This window comes from Anomalospiza imberbis, chromosome 2, assembly GCF_031753505.1.
Source record: "Anomalospiza imberbis isolate Cuckoo-Finch-1a 21T00152 chromosome 2, ASM3175350v1, whole genome shotgun sequence".
NCBI classification, from domain to species: domain Eukaryota; kingdom Metazoa; phylum Chordata; class Aves; order Passeriformes; family Viduidae; genus Anomalospiza; species Anomalospiza imberbis.
In genome coordinates this window covers 46,800,724-46,821,039 of record NC_089682.1, presented here as the reverse complement: position 1 = coordinate 46,821,039, position 20,316 = coordinate 46,800,724, and the positions used below count along the sequence as shown (strand labels likewise).

Sequence of the window (20,316 nt, the reverse complement as noted above, 5' to 3'; positions counted from 1 at the left end):
CTGGGTGAGGATCCTGCCTTGGGACACCCAGGCAGGTGATAGGGCAAGGAGGAGGACATGCTTTTCCTCCCCTCAAGCCCTGATAAGGATTCCAGTGCATGGAACTGTAGGAGGAAGAAGCCAGGACCCCCAGATCAGGTGAAAAATACACTTTATTTACAAGTAGAAATATTTAAAAATGCTGCCTCAGCTTCCCTGGGAGGAGCAGGACAGGGTAGGGGGGGGGGGGGTCCTACACACAGGGATCAAGGGTGGTGGCCCTAGGGATGCTGAGTTTCACCTCTGTCCCTGTAAGTAGGGCTGCAGGATATCCCTGGAGAGAGCTCAGCCCCTCCAGCTGCAGCCTGGTGCCAGCCCCTGCACCCCTGTGTGTTTCTAGCCCTCAAGCTCTGTGCATCCCCTTGCCTTGGGTCCCAGAAGGGTTTAGGGTGACAGTGGGTACAGGAAGGGCAAGGGGGCCTTGCCATGCCCAGGGCACGCCCGCAGTTGTCAGTGGGATATGCAAGGCAGTCGTGTGGGTGGCCTCACCTGTTCACCCTCAGTGCTCCTGGGCCCTGGGGGGACAGGAAGAGGTGAGGGGGTGCAGGTGGGGGGCCAGGGCAGAGCCAGCAATGCAGGGACTGGAGAAACCTCAGGATTGCTTGTCCTTGCGTGACTGGCGACTGGCCTGGAAAGGACAGAGCGAAGATGGGATGTTAGGGACCATGAACATGACCAAGCCCCGTGCTGGGACCTGCTGTTGCCATAGCACCCCCAGAGACAGCAGGGATTGTCCCCCTTTCCCCCATGGCCTATATGAATCCAAGGCAGGGGTTGGGGGCACTGGGGTGAGCATGAGCTCAGAAGTGTGCCCAGGGGGTCAGGCAGTACGTACCTTGCCCTTTGGGGACTTGGCGGTGGCAATGCGGGATGAACGGCGGGTGCCGCTGGAGGATGTGGGAGTGCTCCTCTGGGTGACTGCCTGGCGCAGCAGGCGCATCCCCAGCTTCCTGGGGGTGTTGAGGATGCTGAACACCGTCGACTGGCGCCTCTGAGCCTGCAAAGGAGGGGCAGGAACATTAGCTCAGGGTGGGACAGGACAGAGGGGTCCCTCCTGATCCCTCTTTTTCCCTCTGAAGCTTACTTGTGTGGCTGGGGCAGGCTGCTCACTGTGTTGACTGACCTGGGAACCACTCTGCTCACTGCGGTCCTGGGTGGTCTGTGGCCGTGGGAAGCATCTGGTTGGCTTCTTGGACTGGAAAACAGGGGACCAGCTAGTACTGCCATCTGGGTGTCAGCCTGCTGTGGGGCTGGCAGCAATGAGGGAACTGAGGGGCCACAGGGATGGGATGTTATTGAGGGTAGCAGTGCCCAGGGAAGGCAGAAGGCTCAGCCCTTCGCCTCTGGAATGGCCTCCTTGTCAGCACTGGGAGCATCATGAGTACTAGGCACACCAGTGGATGCTGGGAATACTGGGTACTGGAATCCAGGATCAGTGGGAATATGTCGTAAATGGGGATGTTACCCACAAGGCTACAGAAGCTCCCTCAAAACCTGGAACACCTCTTGTTACCAGTAGGGCACTGTGATGGGAAACTGGGCTGAGCTCACCGGGGGGGTGTCAGGGCCCTGGTGGGTCTCCTCCGAGAGGCGCTTCCTCTGCTGCCGGGTAGTGATGCTGCTGGCCTGGGTGCTGCACTGGCTGCTGGTGGTGATGATCTGGGAGGGTTGCATGCTGCCATGTCGCAGCGTCTCTTCTGGGTCCCCCATCTTCACATCCTCATCTGTGATGGTTCCCAAGGAAGTGGAGGGCTGGGGAGGAGATTTGGGGATGTTGCCGAGGAGCACTGTCTGTTCCCAGACCCCCTCCAAAACCCCAGTTCTGGACAAAGGGCTGCCTAACCTCTCCCTCTCACCCCTTACCATGCTCTCTAGGGGGTAGCTGGTCTTCAGGTGCGGGGGGCGGGCCTGGTTCCGCCGCTGCAGCTCTGCAATGCGGTTCCAGTCATCCAGCTGCTCAGGCTCATCCTGGCATGTGCCCAGCTTCATGGTGTTCCAGCCTAAATCCAAAGCAAGGAAGGATGAGGGGGGTTCCATGTAAGACCTGACTCTCCCAAGCCAGGGCAGAATGCCCACAGCCAGCAGTCCAAGTGCCTACCCTGCCCACACACACCGAGGCTGGAGCTGCTGGTCTGCTGCAAGCGTAGGGAGCTACGGGTGACTGGCCGGTACCCAGGGAGGCCCAACAGTGCTGAATTGCCAGGGGTCTTCTCTGGGGAAGAGGCTTCCAGCTTTGCAAGAGTTTCCTGGGAGGGGATGCTGGTGAGGGAACGAGTGGAGGCACCTGAGCGGAGACGGCCCTTAGCAGGGGAAGACGTTTTTGTGGACTGAGCCAATGGGATGTTCTTGAAGCAGACCAGTTCGTCAGACTCTGCCTGTTTCTGGGAGAGAAAAATCCACAGATGGGTTTCTGTTGAATAGACCTTAAAGCTCATCTCCTTCCACCCCTGCTTCCCTTGTCTGGGGACACTTTCCACTAGACCAGGTTGCTCTAAGCTGCATCCAACCTGGCCTTGAACACTTCCAGGCATGAGGCAGTCACAGCTTCTCTGGGCAACCTGTGCCAGGGCCTCCACACCCTCACAGGGAAGAATTTCTTCCCAATATCCCGTCTAACCCTGCCCTCTGTCAATGGGAAGCCACTCTCCCTTGTCCTGTCACTCCAGGCCTATGTCCAAAGTCCCTCTCAAGGTCTCTTGGAGCCTCTTTAGACACTGGCAGGTGCTCTAAGTTCTCCCTGGAGCCTTCTTCTCCAGGCTGAACACCCCCCAATCTCTCAGCCTGTCTCCAGAGCAGAGGGACTTCAGCCCTTGGGAGAGCGTCTGTGACCTCCTCTATCCTGACTCCAGCAACTCCATGTCATTCTGATGTTGAAGGTCCCAGAGCTGGAAGCAGCTCTGCAGGTGGGGTCTCACCAGAGTGGAGCAGAGGGGCAGAATCCCCACATTGCACCGCTTCCCACGGTGCTGGGGATCAGCAGAGGACATGGCTGGACTTTAGGCTGCCAGTGCATATTGACAGGTCATGTTCAGCTTTTCAATTCCCAGCATGCTGGGTCCCTCTGCAGTGCTGCTCCTGATCCCTGCATTCCCCAGCAGGGGCCCCCTGCTCACATTTGTCATGGTGATGTTGATGGTAGTGCGGCGCCGGGCGGAGCGGGTCTTGCACCCAGAGTCGAGTGAGAAGTCACCCGGGAAGTTGGTGCTGCTCTCAAGCTGCGACGGCATCTCAGAGAGGATGGGAGTAAAGTAGAGACTCTCCAGGGATGACTTCCTCTGGGGCAGCTGCTGAGACAGCAGTGACTCTTCACTGTCTGATGGTAACACTGAGACTTCCAACTGAGAGCTGGTAGCCTTCCTGCAGAGACAGGGGATGAGGGTAGCACCAGCAGGCTTACCAGGCCAGCAGGAACAGTGGATTTTTGGGGTGCTGGAAGCAGATTGATCTGGTACCTGGTGGAGTTGAGCAGCTGTGCCTCATCGAGGCTGTCAGTGCTCTGGTCAGCCACGCTCTGGCATGAAGTCTCCTGTCCCTTTACTGTGGCAGTCATCACCTGGAACTTGCTGAGTTCCTGCACCTGTTGTTTGGCAAGCTCCACCTGAACAGGAAGCAGGGAGGAATGCATGGATCTATCCTCCAAGTGAGGTGGTGATGGAAGCGAGGACAAGGAGGTTGAAGCTTAACTATGCCATACTCACCTGAGCTTCCAGGCTGTGGATCTGGCTGGTAAGATTCTTGCAGCTTATCTCAGACTCCTTGGCCTGCAGGATGCTCTGCTGTAGCTCCTTGGCCAGCCTCTCCGATTTGCTGTGAAGCTCTGTGTTCTCTTTCTGCAGGTGCTCCATGGCCTTCAGCTTCTCTGATAGCTCTTGGTTCTGCTGCTTCTTGGCATCATAGTGACTTTTTGCCTTTTCCATCTAGGATATAAAGTAGAGGAATACTGTCAAGCTTCCCAGCAGTGTCAAGGACAGCAGGGCCATACTAGCTCCCAGCATACCTGCCCTTTATAGTGTTCAGCTGCCTGCTCCTTCTGGGTGAGCTGCACCTGCAGCTCTGCCACCTTCTCCTGATGGCTCATGACCGCTGCCTGCAGCTCCCCTTCGAGTGCCTGTGGGCAGGGAAGAGACTGGCTTAGAGGCAACCCAGGTGAGCCCCCTGGCAGCACCAACAGCTCCAGGGCTCAGCCCCCAGGTTTTCAGTCCCTCTTTACTTTAACTCTCTGCTGCTGGGCCCAGGTGACCTTCTCATGCTGAGTCAGCTTTTTATTCAGCTCCTCCACCTGGAAGAAAGAACATGGCTTGGTGAGACCCGCTCCAGGCACAAAACTACAATCTTCCTATGGAGGAGCACAGCCCCTCCTCTCTAGCCAGCTCTAAGGCACAATGAAGAAATTTCCTGCTATGGGGCAACTGTTCAGCACCACCCACTGCCAAGGAAGATCCCAGGACATGGCAAGGTGATGCTCATCCCATGTTAATCCTTACAGCAAGGCTGGTTGGAACTACCCAGCCGTAAAGAGCAGCCACGTGCTGGAAGCAAAGCCTGTATTAAGTTCCCAGTGCCCCAGCGCTTGCAACCTGGAGTCCCACAAGTAATCCAGCACTCTTGACACAGGTAGCTGGCTGCTGCAAGTTCTGGCCTGGCCATGATCTCCCTGCTCTAGGGGATGCTTGAGGAGCCCCCAGTCCCCTGGTCATAGCCACAAAGCTTCTGCAGAGTCCTGGGCTGCTCTGGCTGAGACCAAGTGCTAACTCCTACCACATCTGAGATCAATGCTGCTGTAGCCACATCTGGACCATGCTGTCTGAGTGCAGCTGTTGCTACTGGTTGTGCCTTGGTTAAAGGTGGGGGGAGAAGCCATCACAATACTGACAGTCCTACACTGAGGAGCCCTGGATGCTCCTGGCAGCCACTTGCTGCGTGTGCTGCCATGGGGCATGCAAGAAACCATGCCAAGTTGCAGGCACCAATGTGAGGAAGCAGGTGGCAGGATGGGACCCCAATTGCTACCCCCTGGAGGTGAAGGTGCTCAGAGACTTGGAGCCAAGTGCCCCATGGCTAGGTCCATACTGTGAACAGTTCACAAGAGGAGAGGGTGGCTCCAGCAGGAAGTTACAAACAAGTAGGGCTGTGCACTGTCACTGAGCAGCCACTCTTGGTGTGTGTTACCTGCTTAGTTTGGTCCTTCTGGATTATCTCCAACTGCTCCACCTGCAGCACAAAAGGTAGAGGTGAGTACACAGCTGAGACATAGGCTGTTTTTCACAGAATCATGAGTCATTTATGTTGGAAAAGCCCTCTGAGATTGAGCGCACTGCCAAGACCACCACTAATCCACGTCCACATGTCTGTTAAAGCCCTCCAGGGATAGGACCCTACTACTACCTTGGGTAGACTGTGCCTTGGCTGGACAACCCTTTCAGGGAAGGGATTTTTCCTAATATCCAAGCTAAGCCTCCCCAGGCACAACTTGAAACTATTTCCTATTGTCATGCCACTTGTTAACTGGGAGAACAAGTTACTTGGGAGACCCCCATCTGGCTGCACCCTCTTTTCAGGGAGCTGTTTCACCCTTTCAGGGGAGAGACTGCTTCCCTCTAGCCTCCTTTTCTCCAGGCTTAGCCTCGCCCACCAACTCCCTTAGCTGCAGCTCATCAGACTGGTGCTCCAGATCATTCCCCAGCATCACTGCTCTTCTCAGGAAACACTCCAGCAGCACCTGAATGTGACAATCCCTTTCACACCTAGAAATGTGTCCCACACCTGTAGTCCCTGTGCTGAGCAGGACATGGATTCAGGGGTGTGCAGAATGCTGAACACGCCCCTTTTCCAGGAGGGGTCCCCTATCCACATCCCTCCTGCTGGGAGTGGAACCCCTACCTGAGTTGTCAGTCTCTGCTTCTCTTCCAGGAGTTTCTTCCTCTCTTCCAAGGCTGCCACCTTGCTGCTCTCGTACTCCTTACTCAGGTCCTCCAGCTTCTGTACTGCCTCCTTAGCCTCCTGCCTGCTGCTGGTCACCAGCTTCTCAGATGCTGCCCGCAGCTGCTCCAGCTCCTGCATGTGCCGCTCCCTGGCCTGGCCCAGTTCCGCTTCAAGCTGCCGCTGCCCTTGGCTGCGGCTCTTGCTGAGTCCCTGGTTCTCCTCGGCCAGCCGAGCATTGGCCTGTTGCAGCCCTGCCAGATGTGCCCCTGCCTTTGCTGCATCAGCCTGCAGCCGCTGAATGGCCCGGTCCTTTTCTGCCAACTGCTCTCGCAGTGACGGCACCTCAGCCACCTCCAGCTTGGCCTGCGCTAGCTCAGCTTGCAGCGTGGACACAGCTTTTGCTCTCTGCTCCAGGTCCTGGTGGTGCTGGCTTTCCAGGGAGGCATGCTCAGCCCGAGCACTGTCGAGCTCCTGCTGCAAAGCAGCCAGGAGCTGCTCCTTCTGTAGGCACTTGTCCTGGCAGACCTTTGCCTCCTGCCGCAGCTCATCTTCCCGCTCGCTCTGGCAATGGCGGTCCCTCTTCAGGGCCTCAATGGTCATCCGCTGCTTCTCCATCTCTTCCTGGCACCGCTGCACCTCCACCTTCATCAATGAGCACCTCTCAGCCGCACGGGAGGCTGCGGTAGCCATCTCTGTCTGCAGCACCCGCAGCCTCTCCTCCAGCTTCTTGCTCTTCTCTGACTCAGCCAGGATCAGGCGTTTCAGCTCCTTGCTCTCCCCTTCCTTCTCTGTCACCTGATGATGGAGGATGGAGATCTCATGCTCCAGGCTGCTGATCAGGCTGTTCTTCTTCTCCATCTCCTGGACACACTGGGACACTTGTTCCTTCCAGCTCTCCTTCTCCTGCACAGCAGAGCGGAGGGACACCAGCTCCTTCTCTGCAATCCGCAGCTGATCCATGGTGCCTTCCAACTCCTTGGATTTGAGCTTCTCCTGGGACAGCTGCTGGGAGACTCCCTCCAGTGCCTCAGCAGCTCTCTGGGCATCTGCCTCCAGCTTGGCCACATGCTGGGCTGCTGTTTGCTCTGCCACAGCCATCTTCTCCTGCAGGGATGAAATCTTGGCCCTCAGCTTCTGCTCCTCGCTCTCCTTCTCCTTTGCCCATGACTGAGTGGTGGACAAGTCAGCCTGGAGGCCAGCCAGCTGCTCTGCCTGGGCCTCCAGCACAGCCACCTTCTCCTGCTCAGCCTGCAGCTGCTGACAGGTCTGGCTGTGCTCCCGGCTCAGTGCCTGTATTTCCTCCTTCAGCCGCCTGCACTCTTCCTTGTCCCCTTGGGCAGCAGGAGAGGATCCCACGGGCTGCTCCTGGCTCTCCTCTATCACCTGGCATGTGGCCAGCTCCTCACCAGGCTCTGGCAGAGCTGGCTCCCGGCCCTGAACCAGCTGCTGTCGCTCTGCCTCCAGCTCAGCGATCCTGGCGAGGTTGCCCTCCAGGCACTCAGCTGCCCGTCTCTTCTCGTCCTCCAATATACCCTCAGTGTTCCGCAGGGATTCCTCCAGGAAGAGCAGCTGCTCCTGCAGGCGGCTATTCTCCCGGGCCAGCTTCTCCCTCTCAGCCAGCCTCTGCTGGCTTTCCTTTAGCCTGCTCTCCAGCTCCTGCAGCTGGGCTTTCAGTGCCTCTGCTGCCACTCCCTGCTGCCGTTGGGCACCCAGCTCCAGGATCTGGGCTTCCAGTTCACCGACCTTGCGGCTCAGTGCAGCCTTCTCCTCATCCACAGCCTGTAGCTGGCTGCTCAGGGATGCATTGGCCTGCTGGAGCTGCTGCAGGGCAGAGTCCCTTTCCCGCAGGGTCTGCTCATGCTGGACACTGAGGGCAGCCAGCTGCTCAGCCTGGCCCTCAGCAGCCTGTGCCTGCAGGTCTCGCTTCAGTTTCTCTCGGGCCCGGTGGCTCTCAGAGAGGGAGCTCTGGAGGCTGATGACAAGGCTGTCCAGCTGCTGCTTCTCCTTCTCCAGCTGCAGTCCTTTGGCCGTAAGGCTGGATACTTCCTGCTTCAGCTCCTCCAGCTGGCAAAGAGAAAAGCAGGGAAGACTGTATTGTGTCTGACTGAGACAGAGACATAGGTGCTGCTCAGCAGTACCCAAAACACTGGTGTGTTATCAACACCTTTCCAGCTACTCATGCAAAGCACAGCACTGTGAAAGCTTCTAAGTGAAAATGAACTCTTAACATTCCCCCTCAGCAAATCTGGGAGTGGGCACAATGAGGCCAACTGGCCCAAATTAACCAAAGGGATATTCCACACCATATGATGTCAGCTCAGATATAAAAGCTAAGGGACGAAGGAGGAATGGGGGCATTCATTATTTTAGTGTTTGGCTTCTGGAGCAACCACTCCACGTGCTGAAGCCCTGCTTCCCAGGAAGTGTCTAAACATCGCTTGCTGATGGGAAGTAGAGATCAGCTTTTCTCTTTGCTTATGCACATATAAACTTTCACTTTTCCTTTTTTGCTTTAGATAAATTGCCTTATCTCAACCTACTAGTTCTTTTCCATCTTATTTTTCTCTCCCCTGTCCTGCTGGGAAGGGGAGTGATAATAGGGCTGGTGCCCAGCCAAGGTCAGATTACTACAGGGACAAAACATGCACCGCCTAGGTATTACTCAAGCTGTAGCCAACATGCACCAGAGCCCCACGTGCTGCATCCCACTGGGAACTGCCCAGTGCCTGCCTTCCCTCCCATCACACCCCCAGGGCACTTTGCTTTCCCCTCAGCCTTGTGCCACTCTGCTCCCTTGGACCAAACACCTTTTTCTCACCATGCAAGAGATGCTCTCTTCACAACCAATTAATGTTGTGGGAGGCTGGGGGAGCCACCAGCTCCCTGGCCACAGTATTTGCAAATTCAGCCCAAAAGGAGCTCTCCCAGAGTGCTCAGCCCCACATCCCCTATCCAGCAGCAAAGAGCATCAGGCTCTGTCCCACATGGCTTTGCCACGCATCTCCTGGCACCTACTGCTCTCTCCAACTGGAGTAGTTTACCATTCAAAGCCCTTGCTGCAGGAGCCCAAATGTACCTTCAAAATGTCCCCCATGACTTCTCCCTTCTCCTGGGTGCTGCACTCCTCCAGCTTAGCCAACTGGTCCTCCAGCATAGAAATCTTTCCCTGTAGAATCTCGATTTTCTCTTCTGAGTATTTCTGGGGACAGAAATGAGACTGAGCATGGTGGAAGACAGAAGAGCCAACCAACCAAGGAGAGGCACAGTCACCCACTCAGTACTGACACCATGCTTTTCCAGCAGCCTTGTCTCTCCCCACTGCAATGACAGCAGCCGGTCCCACACGGGAGAGGCTTCACACAGGAGCTGACAGTTACACAGCTTCTCCCTGTGTGCTGGCACAAATGGGCAGGGGGCTCCTGGCTGCTGCACCCCGCTTGCAGTTGGCGTGTCCCCCAGCTGGGGGGGGGCTATGGGGGAGCTACAGGGGGCCACCCACCACTCCCCAGGCCCCCTGACCTTGTCCTGCAGGGCTGCATGCAGCTCCTTCTCCAGCTGTCGCTGCTTTTCCTGCGACTGTGCCATGGCAGTGTTGTGCTCCTCCGAGAGCTCGTTCAGGGCTCGTTGTAGCTGGACCATATTGCTGGCAATTTCCCGCAGCTGCCAAGTGAAAATCCACCGAGTCCAGAAGAGAGGCAGTGTGCCTTTGCTGTTCAGTGTTCTGCCTACCCCCATTCCCAAGAGCTGCAGCACACATGAGCATCCTGGGTTCTGGGTGTTCACCACATGCAGGCAGCTCCACTCAGCCCCAATTCCCCCACCAGAGTTCCTATTTGGATCAGGATCCAGAGCCCAAGGTAGGCTTAGTCACTGCATCAAAGATCACATTAGCAGAACCATAAACATCCCAGCATCCAGCACTGCCATCAAATCCACCCCCCCTGGGTTTCATCACAACTAACTGGGCTGTGGGGACACGGAGAGGACACTGCACCCCATACCTTGAAGGAAAGATCCCCATTCTCCTCGGAGAGCTGGTTGATTTTTCGGTCCATCTGGGCTTTTTCAGTCTTCAGGTCCTGGCACTGCCTGAAGGCTTCGTGCAGGCGTCCCACCAGGCTGTGGGAAAGGAGGTGGTTAAGGAGGCGGTGCATGCTGGCAGCAGACAAGGATATCACCAGGGATCAGTGCTGCTGGATATTGCCACAGAAACTAAAGGTACCAAGGGATCTCCATGCCTTGCTGTGACTCTACCATCAACCCAGCTCTAAAACTGGGTCCCAACAGGTGGCAAAGCAGAGCAGAGATAAGTAATGTTTGTGCTTTGCAGAAGCCAAACTGCTACAAACTGAGAGCAGAGGCAGCAGTGGGACTCCAGCTATCCCCCTGCAAAGGGAAGTAATTGAGGAAAGGACAAAAAAAGACACAGCACTTCCAGTGGAGGTTGAGCAGCCTTCCTAAGTAAACAATGGCACAGGGACAGAGCAAAGACCAGGACACAGTGTGACAGGTGATTCCAAGTGTGTGATGAAGCCCAGTACAAGGGATCAAAGTAAAGGCCTAGGAAATTGGCTGGAGTCAGCAGTTCCAGGATCATCCTGAAAGCTTCCCCTTTTCCAGGACAGGTGAGACCCAAAAGGGCAGCATATCTTTTTCACATACCAGGAATAGCTGCTCCCATGCAGAGTTTGGGTTAAGAGTGGGCTGTTAGAACAGGCTGCATGGTTTGGGACTGGATCCGTGCCCATTGCAATAAAAATGGGCTGCAGGCCATAACTGCCCTGAGGGCACGGGTGGCACAGCTGTGTCATGGCCTGATCCCACAGTGTGGGCAACAAGGTAGGAGGGGATTCTGCTCCTCTCCGGTAGGACCCCACCTGCAGAGCTGCCTCCAGCTCTGGGGTCCCCAGTATAACAAGGATGTGGAGCTGCTGGGGCAAGTCCAGAGGAGATTCTCCAAGGGCTGCTGGAGCCCCTCTGCTCTGGAGACAGACTGGGAGAGCCATGGGGGTTTTCAGCCTGGAGTTGAGAAGGCTCCAGGGACACCTCAGAGCACCTTCCAGCACCTAAAGGGGCTCCAAGATAGCCAGAGAGGGGCAAGAGTCTGGAGTGACAGGACAATGGGGAATGGTCTCCCACTGACAGAGGACAGGGTTAGATCAGATATTGGGCAGAAATTCTTCCTTGAGAGGGTGGTGAGGCCCTGGCACAGTTTGTCTAGAGAAGCTGTGGCTGCCCCATCCCTGGAAGTATTCAAGGCCACGTTGGATGGGGCTTGGAGCAACCTGGTCTAGTGGAAGGTGTCCCTGCCCATGGCAGGGCATTCCAGCTGAACAAGCTTTAAGGTCCCTTCCAACCCAGGCCCTTTTTTGTTTCTGTGCCTGCTGTCTTCTCCCCAGTGGCACAGGAACAAGAAGAAGGTTTGCTTTCTCCCCTGTTTCATGCAGTGCTAGGGAAGAGACAGACAACACAGAGTCTGGGGATGTGGGAGTGACAGGGTCCCACCTAGGAGGAAGGAGTGGATGTTGGATGTTCCTGGAGAGTTACCTCTCATTCTTCTCCCTCAGCTCCTCCATTTCTTTGGGCTCCAGCCAGTCTTCAGCTTGCTTCTCATTGAGCTTTACCAAGCGATCAATCTGCTGCTGCATCGTGGTGATCTGAGCATCTGGGGAAGGGGGCAAAAAAGGGCCCGTTACCAATTTTTCATGTCACCTGAAGCCCCCACAACAGCATTTCTACACAGAAACCCTCTGCAGCAGGAGATCCAGGAGCCAAGCTACAAGTGCTGCTGCTCAGCATAGCTGTTGCTTCAGTCATGGCTTTTGTTGCCCAGGATATATAAGGGAATACAAGATGGAAGAAGGAACCTGGAGTCTCATTTGTGGCATGGCAGGATGGACCATGCATGAGCAGAGTTGTGGTGGGGTCACAATAAAAAAGTTAGAGAAACAAGGGGAGATCTCTGCCCCACAGATCCCTGCACCCCAAGACGTCCTGGACTGACCCTTCTCCATGATGAGCTTGTGATTCTCCGCCACCTCCACCTCCAGCTCTTCCTGTTTCTTTCTCTCAAAAGCCACCTGTTCCTTCAGCCGCCGCAGTTGAAACTGGGGGGTCTGCATGATGTCCCCCATGGGTGAAGATGGAATGCTGGGCAGGCTGCAAGGAGACACACACAGTCTGGATTATCCTGAGCCAGTGCAGGCCCCATGCAGCCAGACTCACTCTGCTACCCCCATCTCTGGGACAAGGTTCTCCTGCCTGGATCCCCAAGGAACTGCTGCCTTAAAACTCTAGGAACAGAACAACACACATACAAAACAATTTCAAAGGAGGTAATATATAAGCTGGTTTTTCACTGGAGGCCTCCAGGGGCAAATATGGAAAAATGTCTCCACTTGGAGACATGGTTTACTGGTGGCCTTGGCAGTACCGAGGGCACAGTTGGACTCGATGGTCTCAGAGGGCTTTTCCAAACTGAATGATTCCATAATTCTAAAAGGAGCTAGAGCCCAAGCTCACCTCCATCATCCATCCCCACATCATGCCCAAGCAACTTGCAGCAGGACAGCACCAAGGCAGAACAGGGCATTCTGGGGAGTCAGCATGCAGCCTGGCTACATCTGCGGCTCCCAAAAGCCACCCTACCCACTCCTCCCTTCCCTCATTTCCCCTGGCAGCCAGGAGGCAGGGCACATACTTGGTGCTGGGGAAGGAGGCGATCCTCTGCAGCTCCAGGAAATGCACCTCTCGCTTGTGCGGGAGAGAGGACAGTGCAGAATGTTCCTCAGAGCTGCTGCTGGACACACTGGATGAGGACAGCTCTGCTGGAAATAAAAAGGGAGAAGAAAGCTGTGATCTTTAATATCTAAGAGGCTGAGCAGCTGAAATCTCAGGGGCACAGGAACCACAAATTCCAGGAGAGATGGAACAGCCAACTGAGAAAGCCATAAACCTGCCCTACATCCCCATCCCTCCTTCTACACAGTCCTTTCCCAGCAACTCTGCTCCCACAAGACTGTCAGTAACCCACCTCCTCCTCTCCTCCAGGGAAAGGCTGAGGTACTGCTGAGTAGGAAGAGCCAGGTCTAAGGTAGCTCTACTCTTGGAGTTTACAGGGGACTGTTTTGTAGCTGAGCACGTCTGGGTTGTGCAGCTGCCTTTAGAGCTGGGCAGCTACAGCAGCACAAACAGGAGGAAAAGCCAGGGCCCAGCACTTACCTTTCCTCTGCAGAAATGGCTCCAGATTCTCATTCAGGCACTCCTCGTTATCCAGCACAAATTTGACGATTGATGCCAGTTCAACCTGTGTTGGAGGAGCTGCAGAGTTAGGGGCTCTGCTGCAGGTCACAGGCAGCACCACAGCAGGCATGGGGCGGTGGGCAGCTCCCTGCCTGCCTGTGCTGCTGCCCACACTTGCCACATGCTTTTGATAGCCCAAAACCACCAGTGAGCACCACAATGCCCACTCCGCACCGTCTTTCAACGAGACCCAGGAGGGCATGTCTCAGAGCACCTTCCCCCAAAGGAACTGCTTCTTCCCCCTGCACCCCAGATCCAGAGGAGGAACCCCAAAGGGATTACCTGGGTCTTGTAGTCAAATTCATTCCAGTCCCCAGAGTTCTTGGAACTCATGGAGGTGTGATACAGGAGTAGCACGGCCACCTGAGCAAGGCAGGAAAAGCATGACTAACCCCAAGCCAGTCACAAGCACATTGGTGCCATCTGGGACTAAAACATGCCAAACAGTTACCTTGGCCAGCGCCAGCTCCTCTCCATCCAGGAGTTTCTGTGCAGAGACAAGGTTTTCTGCAGCCAATTTGTGCCGGCAGTGCTCTGCACATGAAGCAGAATTCCCAGTCAGACAGGAGCCACTGAGCACACTGCCTCCCCCTGAGGTGACACTCATGGCCAGGAGGGCACTGTAATGCATCCCCAAGGAGAAGGGACGTGGGGCAGGATGGGCTCCAGAGCTGATACCCCAGTGGTCAGCCTTGGCCATTAACTCTGACTGACTTTCATTCCCCTTCCTGGAATTCCACCCTAAATCCCAGCCTCCCCACCTTGGCACCTCCCCTCCGACATCAGCTCAGAGAGCTCCATCTCTGGGTGGGATATGAGGTGGGATATGGTATCTTCCCTCAAGGAAAGGCTGACCAAGAGTGTTAAATACTTCTCATTTCCCCTCCCAGGATTTCTGCTTGGGTAAAGGTTTTCAACTGGGATTTGAAGAGCTTTGACTCCAGGTACCAAACTAGGAAAACTGCTCCAAGGCAGCATCACCAGAGCAGCCACAGGCACCCTGCCCTTCACACCCAGGACCTCCTTTGCTCTGAACCCAGGCTCTGACAAGGATTTCCATCTGGAAGTTTCTCTTTTCACAGGCTGCTGCAGGAAAGCTGCTGGCACCTCACAAAGCTGTTGATGTGGGGTGAGGGGGTCACTTTGTGGAGGGGGAAGCTGCAGACAGCAGACAAACTCCCCCAGAGGTCAGGGGCACTGAGCAGGGGCAGTTGCTTTCCCCAGCACCAGCTGAGGGTCTTACTCTGCAGGAAACCATGGATGAAGGAGATCCTCTCTGGCAGCGGCTGCTCCAGCACAGACTCCCCTTCCTTGCTCCTGTGCCTGGAAGAGTGCAGGGTTTGCATTAACTCCTTCTGGAGAGATTAGACCAATGCTGAGTTTTGTGCAGCAGGGTTTGCTGAGCCAGGGGCACTGCTCTGCCTTCTGCCCCCACACCAAGGCCAGCAGAGCCAGGACCAACCGTGCAATGCATAGGAGCGGAATCCCCTGGAATCTCCCCGCTGAGAGAGCAGCTGGAGCTGGGCAGCCAACACCCCCCCTGCACTGCTTCCTATTCTGCCTGCCAGCCCCGGCATCTGGCATAGCACAGGGAGCTTGTGGTGGCCCCTCTGGCCGAGAAGTACCACAGGGGCAGTCCATGCATGGAGCCTGGGGCTTTTCTTGCTGGATTTTGGGGAGGCTGAAGCTTCCTCTTGCTCTTATTTGCGACTACACTCTTCCTGAGTAGCCATGCGTTCATGGAATATCCTGAGTTGGAAAGGACCCACAAGGGTCATTGAACCCAACTGCAGCTCAGAAATGGCATGCCCCAAATCCACACCAATCATGCTTGACCAGCACTGCTTCAGTACTGTCACTTATTCCCAAGGTGCCAAAAACAGGAACCTGGCCTGGGACAGGGGCTGCCACGAGGATTTGCTCCTCCTCACGGACCTCCCCTCGTGCCACTGGGAGCTCCTCAGATCAGCCAGCTGCTGTGACACCTGCCCTGCTGCCACCCCACATTATCAAGCAATGGCCAGGCTTCTCTGTAGAGCACACACCACCAGGATCCCTACTAATCCGAGCTGGAGCACAGACCCAGGAGATTAACCAGGTCTGACTAAATATATCTGTGGTGCAGGCATCTCCTTCCTCCCCACCCACTGCAGGCAGATCCCTGCTCCAGGCAGGCTCTCCTTACTCTGAGCAGGAGGTAATTATAGCAGACAGGCTCCCAGTGAGCCTCCCACCAGAAGGGTTTGAAAGCAATGCATGGCAGCCTCACACCCTCTCAATTTGTTTTGCCAGCTCCTTAACCACTAGGCTTCATCCCACCTCTGATGCCCATTATGGGCATCGGATTTTACTTGCCCTTGCTCCCAGGCAACAAACACAATTCCTGAAGGAGGCATTCCTCCCACCCTTGTCCAGCCACCTCAGGTCCCAGGACAGAGCACACAGGCCTGACACACACTATACTCAGCAGCAGCCTGACATCCCCAGGCAACAGAAGCACTTCATGAGGCAGAAACTGTCATTCTTTACACTGCTTTCCAGATACAAGGTTTCCTCAGGATCTCAAGGCTGCCACTCAGGAAAACTTGCTGGGCTGTTCCCTCACCAGAGCAGCATCAACAGAAATGGATAATCACCTGTGTAGCTGCAGGAACCCCTGTGCCACTGGCAGCAGCACTCAGGTCTTTTCTTCAATGCCAGGAACGAACCCAGATGTTAAGTGGCAGATGTGATAACAAGTGTCAAATGACAGGAACTCTGACCAAAACATTCCCTGGGCAGCTCTGTGGGACCCAACGGCTCTGCAGGCAGATCCCAGCTGTGCAGTGCCATAGAGGAGATGGAGATCCCAGCATCTCATATGCCAAGGAGGAATAAATACCCCAAGACCCCCACTCCCACCCTGCCCAAGACAGGAGCCCCTTAGCTCCTGGGGGCTGAGGCCATGGCTCCAGGGACAGTGCAGACCCAGCTGCGTGGTTTGAAATGTGTATACAGCTCCCCATACTCACATTTTGTGGATAATTCTGATGAAGACACTACAGTCCTGGAGCTGGGACAGATCATTGAGGGGATCAGGACAAACCTTTGTGCTGTTCACCTAGAAATGGGGTGGGACAGTCAGAAGGCAGAAACCAAGACAAAACTGTGCAGTGCCACTCACCATCTCCAGTCCTGGCAGGGGACAGCAAGACTGGTCTGGGGGTGAAAGTAAATCTGCCCCTTCAAACCACCCCTGCCCAGGGAACAGATGAACATGATCCCCACAGCTCCATATCTGGGAGTCTGGCACAGGTCCCATTTAGCATACTGCTGGACCCCTCTTCCCTGGAGAGGCTGAGAGACCTGAGGGTGTTCAGCCTGAAGAAAAGAAGGCTCCAGGGAGACCTTAGAGCTCCTGCCAGTACCTAAAGGGGCTCCAAAAGAGTGGGAGAGGGACTTTGGACAAAGACCTGGAGTGACAGGACAAGAGGGAATGACTTCCCACTAACAGAGACAAGGTTAGATGGGATATTGGGAAGAAATTCTTCCATGCAAGGGTTGTCCAGAGAAGCCATGGCTGTCCTATCCCTGGAAGTGTTCAAAGCTAGGCTGGACATGGTTTGGAGCAAGCTGGTCTACTGGGAGGTCTCCCTGCCTATGGCATGGCATTCCAGTTGAATGAGCTTAAAAGTCCCTTCTAACCCAAACCATTCTATGAGTTTTCACTTGGACACAGCAGTGCTTTGTGAGACAGATCCAACAACCCCTTTACAGTACAGCTGCTGCCTGCTTCAGGCTCAGCTCCATCTCCCAGGCAGTTTCCACGACCAGACCAAGCCATTCCAGCATTTCTGGTTGCTCAACAGGAAGGGTGAGCAAGGCTTCTCCTGCAAACATCCACCTGCCCAGGAACAGTAGGAACTGGACTACCCTAGGACCTGCCCCAGCCACAATCCCTCCTGTGACAAGCCCCAGCATTGAGCCTCAAAGCTGCCAGTGCTGGCAGCAGCATGTCCCACCTATGCAGCAAGCTCTGGCACAGGAGGGGGGACTTACCCAAGCAAGGAGAGCAGCAACTCTTGCACCGTGAAGAGACATTGTGGCCAGCCTATCAGGTCCCTGTCCAGACCTAAAAACACCAAAAAGGCGGGGGGGGGGGGGGGGAATAAAAAAGGTAAATTATAGTAATTACGTTACTAAATTACTTGCACCCAGCACCAGGCATTTGTGCCCACCAAGGCAGGATGTGTCCCTGCATCTGAGACATCCCAGCTGTGCAGGAGCAGCCAGCATCCTCTTGCTTCCCCACAGGCTCAGAATGGGGAGCAATGCTGAGCAGCAGCCAGGTCCACTCCCACAGATTAGGATCCTGACAAGGGGTCAATGGAAAACTGCTGCTCGGGCTCCTCATTCTCCTGCTGTGCCTTCTTCCCTCCCTCTCATCTCCAAATGTAACTAACATTTCTTGCCCAGCAAGGCAGTGGCCAAGCCATTGAAGTGCTGCCAGCTCCCCTTCCCACAGCTGCTAGTATAAAAAACACCTGCTGGGGGTACAGGGAGCTCTCTGGACATCACTGCATTGGGTGGGAGCAGGAATGAGCTGCCCTGACAGGATCTGGTGTCACTGCCAGGTCCCCTTCACAATGACCTTTGCCTCCACACTGGCTGCCCCCAGTGCCACCCTGGTAGTCTTCCAGGGGAGGGGACTGCTGGGAGCCAAAAAGTCACCCAGATGAGGAGGGGGCTCCTCACCCTGTATTGCACCTGAACACCCACACCATGACGGGCCAGGAGCCTGGCTAGGATCTGCAGCTGCTCAGCACAGCACAGACAACCAGTCACGGTGGCTTTGGGGACTACAGAGCTCACACTGCTTTCAGTCCAGGGAAGCATGGGATCCTCAGCAGGACAGGTCCTCTCTCCAATTTGGCTAAAATCCAGCTCCGTGTCCCATGGCTGGGTCACTCAGCAACGACTGTCCCTCCCCCCGGTGGCACAGCCAAGACCTGTCCCTAAAAATCCACCCAAAGGCACAGGGCAAAGCACTTGAGCAACACTGGATGCAGACCCTCGGAGAAAACCGTGTCCCACCAACATCGAGCTGGGTTTCACCAGAACCAGTCTGCAAACATACTGGTGCCTAGTGTGAGATCTGCACGGGCAGGGCTACCCGCTCCTGCCGCGGTCACAGCCTGGCTTGTCACTGGTGACACTGGCCACCCTGAGTACCCGAGACAACGCCATGATCCTCCGTGAGGACGTGCCATTCGTGATGGCAGGCGGGAAGTGGTTGGGGAGCCCGGCAGCGGCCGTGAGCGCCTTCCAGCTGCATCCCCGAAGAGAGCAGCTGCAGGGGGCGGTGGGGACCGGGGTACGAGCTCCGGAGGTGGCGGCGGCCGCGGCGGCATTGTCCTTCCCCTCCTTCCCCTACGCCGCTCCGGTCACAACACGGTGTTACGCAAGTCCGCGCTCCGGAGCTCCCGACGTGCCAACGCGCCGGGGGACGCGCCTGCGGGCCCCGGGCTGACCCAGGCCGGGGGTCCGGCTGCGGGAAACACCCAGGCAGGGTGAGCGACCCACGGCAGCCCCCGGCACGGACGGGTCCGCAGCTGGCGCGGGGCGGAGGGGGAGAGCAGCCGCCGACCCAAGCGCCCGGATGTTGGTGAGCCCGACGCGGCCACCCCCGGCCCCGGGGACCCGCACCTCGGGGGCTCGCGAGGCGCCGGGCCGGGAGCCGTACGCCGCGGCGAGGCAGCGGAGCTGGGCGAGCTGAGCTTCGCCGCCCCCGCCTCGTTCCCCCCAGCCCCGTGGAAAACAAAACAAGGAAGAGGCAGAAAGTCTTTGTTGGGGCCTTACCGGGGCCGCGCGGCCGTCGTCGGCGCGCTGGGGTTAATCCGCCATGAGCGCTGGCAGGCCAGGAAGGGCCGGGGAGCCAGCGGCCACGCACAAAAGAAAAGTTGTTGAGCTTCTCTTCGGCGGGGCTGGCAGGCGGCGGTTCCCCTTCCTGGCCCTGCGCCACCCCACGTCACCGCGCTGGGGCCGCGCTCGTTAAAGGCCCACGGCACAGAAACCTCCGGCACCTCGCCATGGGGAGGGGAAGCGTCCGACCCTGGACGCGCTCACTGCCGTCACCCTGCCCAGGCCAAGTGACGGAGAGCTGTGCCGGTGGGGCCGGCACCGACCCGCTCCCGGCCCCAGCGCAGCTCAGGAAAGCCGGGGGCTAGGCAGAAAATAGCCCCCGATGGTCTACCTCTAACCTGACTGGACTCACATCCCAGCTGACCCCTGAAAAACTACCCCCGATACGCACACACCCCGCGGCCACGGATTCAACGGGAACCGGACCCTACGGGTCACCAGCTAGACCCGGGAGGAGTCGGACGAGGAAGGGACGCTCACCCCTCGCTGCTGTTCCGGAGACTCTCGGAAGTCATCTCCGCAGTGCCTGGGCTGCCTGAGGAGGCTCAGGGCCGCAGGATGGGCTGCCCCGAGCTCGGCACAGGAAGGGCACAAGAAGGTTCTTTCAAACCGGCGCTGGGGGCAGCAGAGGAACTTGCGAGGAACGCGGTCGCCGAATGCCGCTGGCTTAGGTTCCGACTTTGCCAAGCCCCGAGAAAGGAAGAACCACACGCCCGAGCCACAGCGCTACGGCCGCGACCGCCCCGTCCTTAGGGACGGGGACGCCGCTGAGCTTAGCCCGAGACGGAGGCTGTGCCACAGACGTGCCCCTCCCGCCCGAGGGTTCCGCGCCTTGCCCGCCTCTGGCACAGCCTCGCTCTGCGGCCCTGAACCCCCGCCGAGGGAACGACCGGGGCCCGCCCCGCGGGTGACCTCACCTTTCCCCGTACCGTGACCGTGGCTGGGGATCGCGTCCGTCTTCGGCGTCGCCGAGGTTCCAGCTCTACCAGACCGAAGCCGCCAGGGCCCGGGCCGCGGCCACTCTTACTCGAACGGCAGCAGCCGCTCTTATTCGAACGGCAGCGCCCGCCCCCGCTGCTGCCCATTGGGCACCGCCGGGCCGGGGGGCGTCACGCGGGCGGGCGGACCGCGAATCGCGGGGTCCTGCACTCA

At 56.9% G+C, this 20,316-nt stretch overlaps 1 protein-coding gene across 4 annotated transcripts; it reads right to left on the bottom strand.

Moving 5' to 3' along the window:
* Positions 1-123: 123 nt before the first annotated feature.
* On the bottom strand, positions 124-20,065 carry NUMA1 (nuclear mitotic apparatus protein 1). Of its 4 annotated transcripts, none has more exons than XM_068180728.1 (26): positions 19,102-20,065; positions 17,302-17,374; positions 16,275-16,363; positions 14,507-14,586; positions 13,715-13,797; positions 13,546-13,626; positions 13,183-13,267; positions 12,662-12,788; positions 11,966-12,120; positions 11,509-11,626; positions 9,963-10,080; positions 9,481-9,621; positions 9,038-9,160; positions 5,920-8,025; positions 5,209-5,250; positions 4,250-4,318; positions 4,037-4,147; positions 3,738-3,956; positions 3,492-3,637; positions 3,153-3,396; positions 2,138-2,420; positions 1,903-2,039; positions 1,591-1,791; positions 1,124-1,234; positions 875-1,036; positions 124-667 (listed from the first exon to the last, which is right to left on the bottom strand). In XM_068180728.1, exons 2-26 carry the CDS (start codon positions 17,341-17,343, stop codon positions 632-634), a joined length of 5,109 nt encoding a protein of 1,702 aa, XP_068036829.1. In that variant the 5' UTR covers positions 17,344-17,374; positions 19,102-20,065; the 3' UTR covers positions 124-631. The 4 variants fall into 4 exon arrangements, with proteins under 4 accessions (XP_068036829.1, XP_068036826.1, XP_068036827.1 ...); XM_068180725.1 differs by having other exon boundaries at positions 19,645-20,065; XM_068180726.1 differs by having other exon boundaries at positions 12,662-12,785; positions 19,645-20,065.
* Positions 20,066-20,316: the final 251 nt, after the last annotated feature.

Excerpts from the sequence above, each read along its gene's own strand:
- NUMA1 (XM_068180725.1), bottom strand. The coding sequence starts at position 19,679 with ATGACTTCCGAGAGTCTCCGGAACAGCAGCGAGGG. Across the intron at positions 13,268-13,545 it reads AATTTGACTACAAGACCCAG|GTTGAACTGGCATCAATCGT; the intron begins GTAATCCCTTTG and ends CCTCCAACACAG. Across the intron at positions 4,319-5,208 it reads AGAAGGACCAAACTAAGCAG|GTGGAGGAGCTGAATAAAAA; the intron begins GTAACACACACC and ends TCTTTCTTCCAG.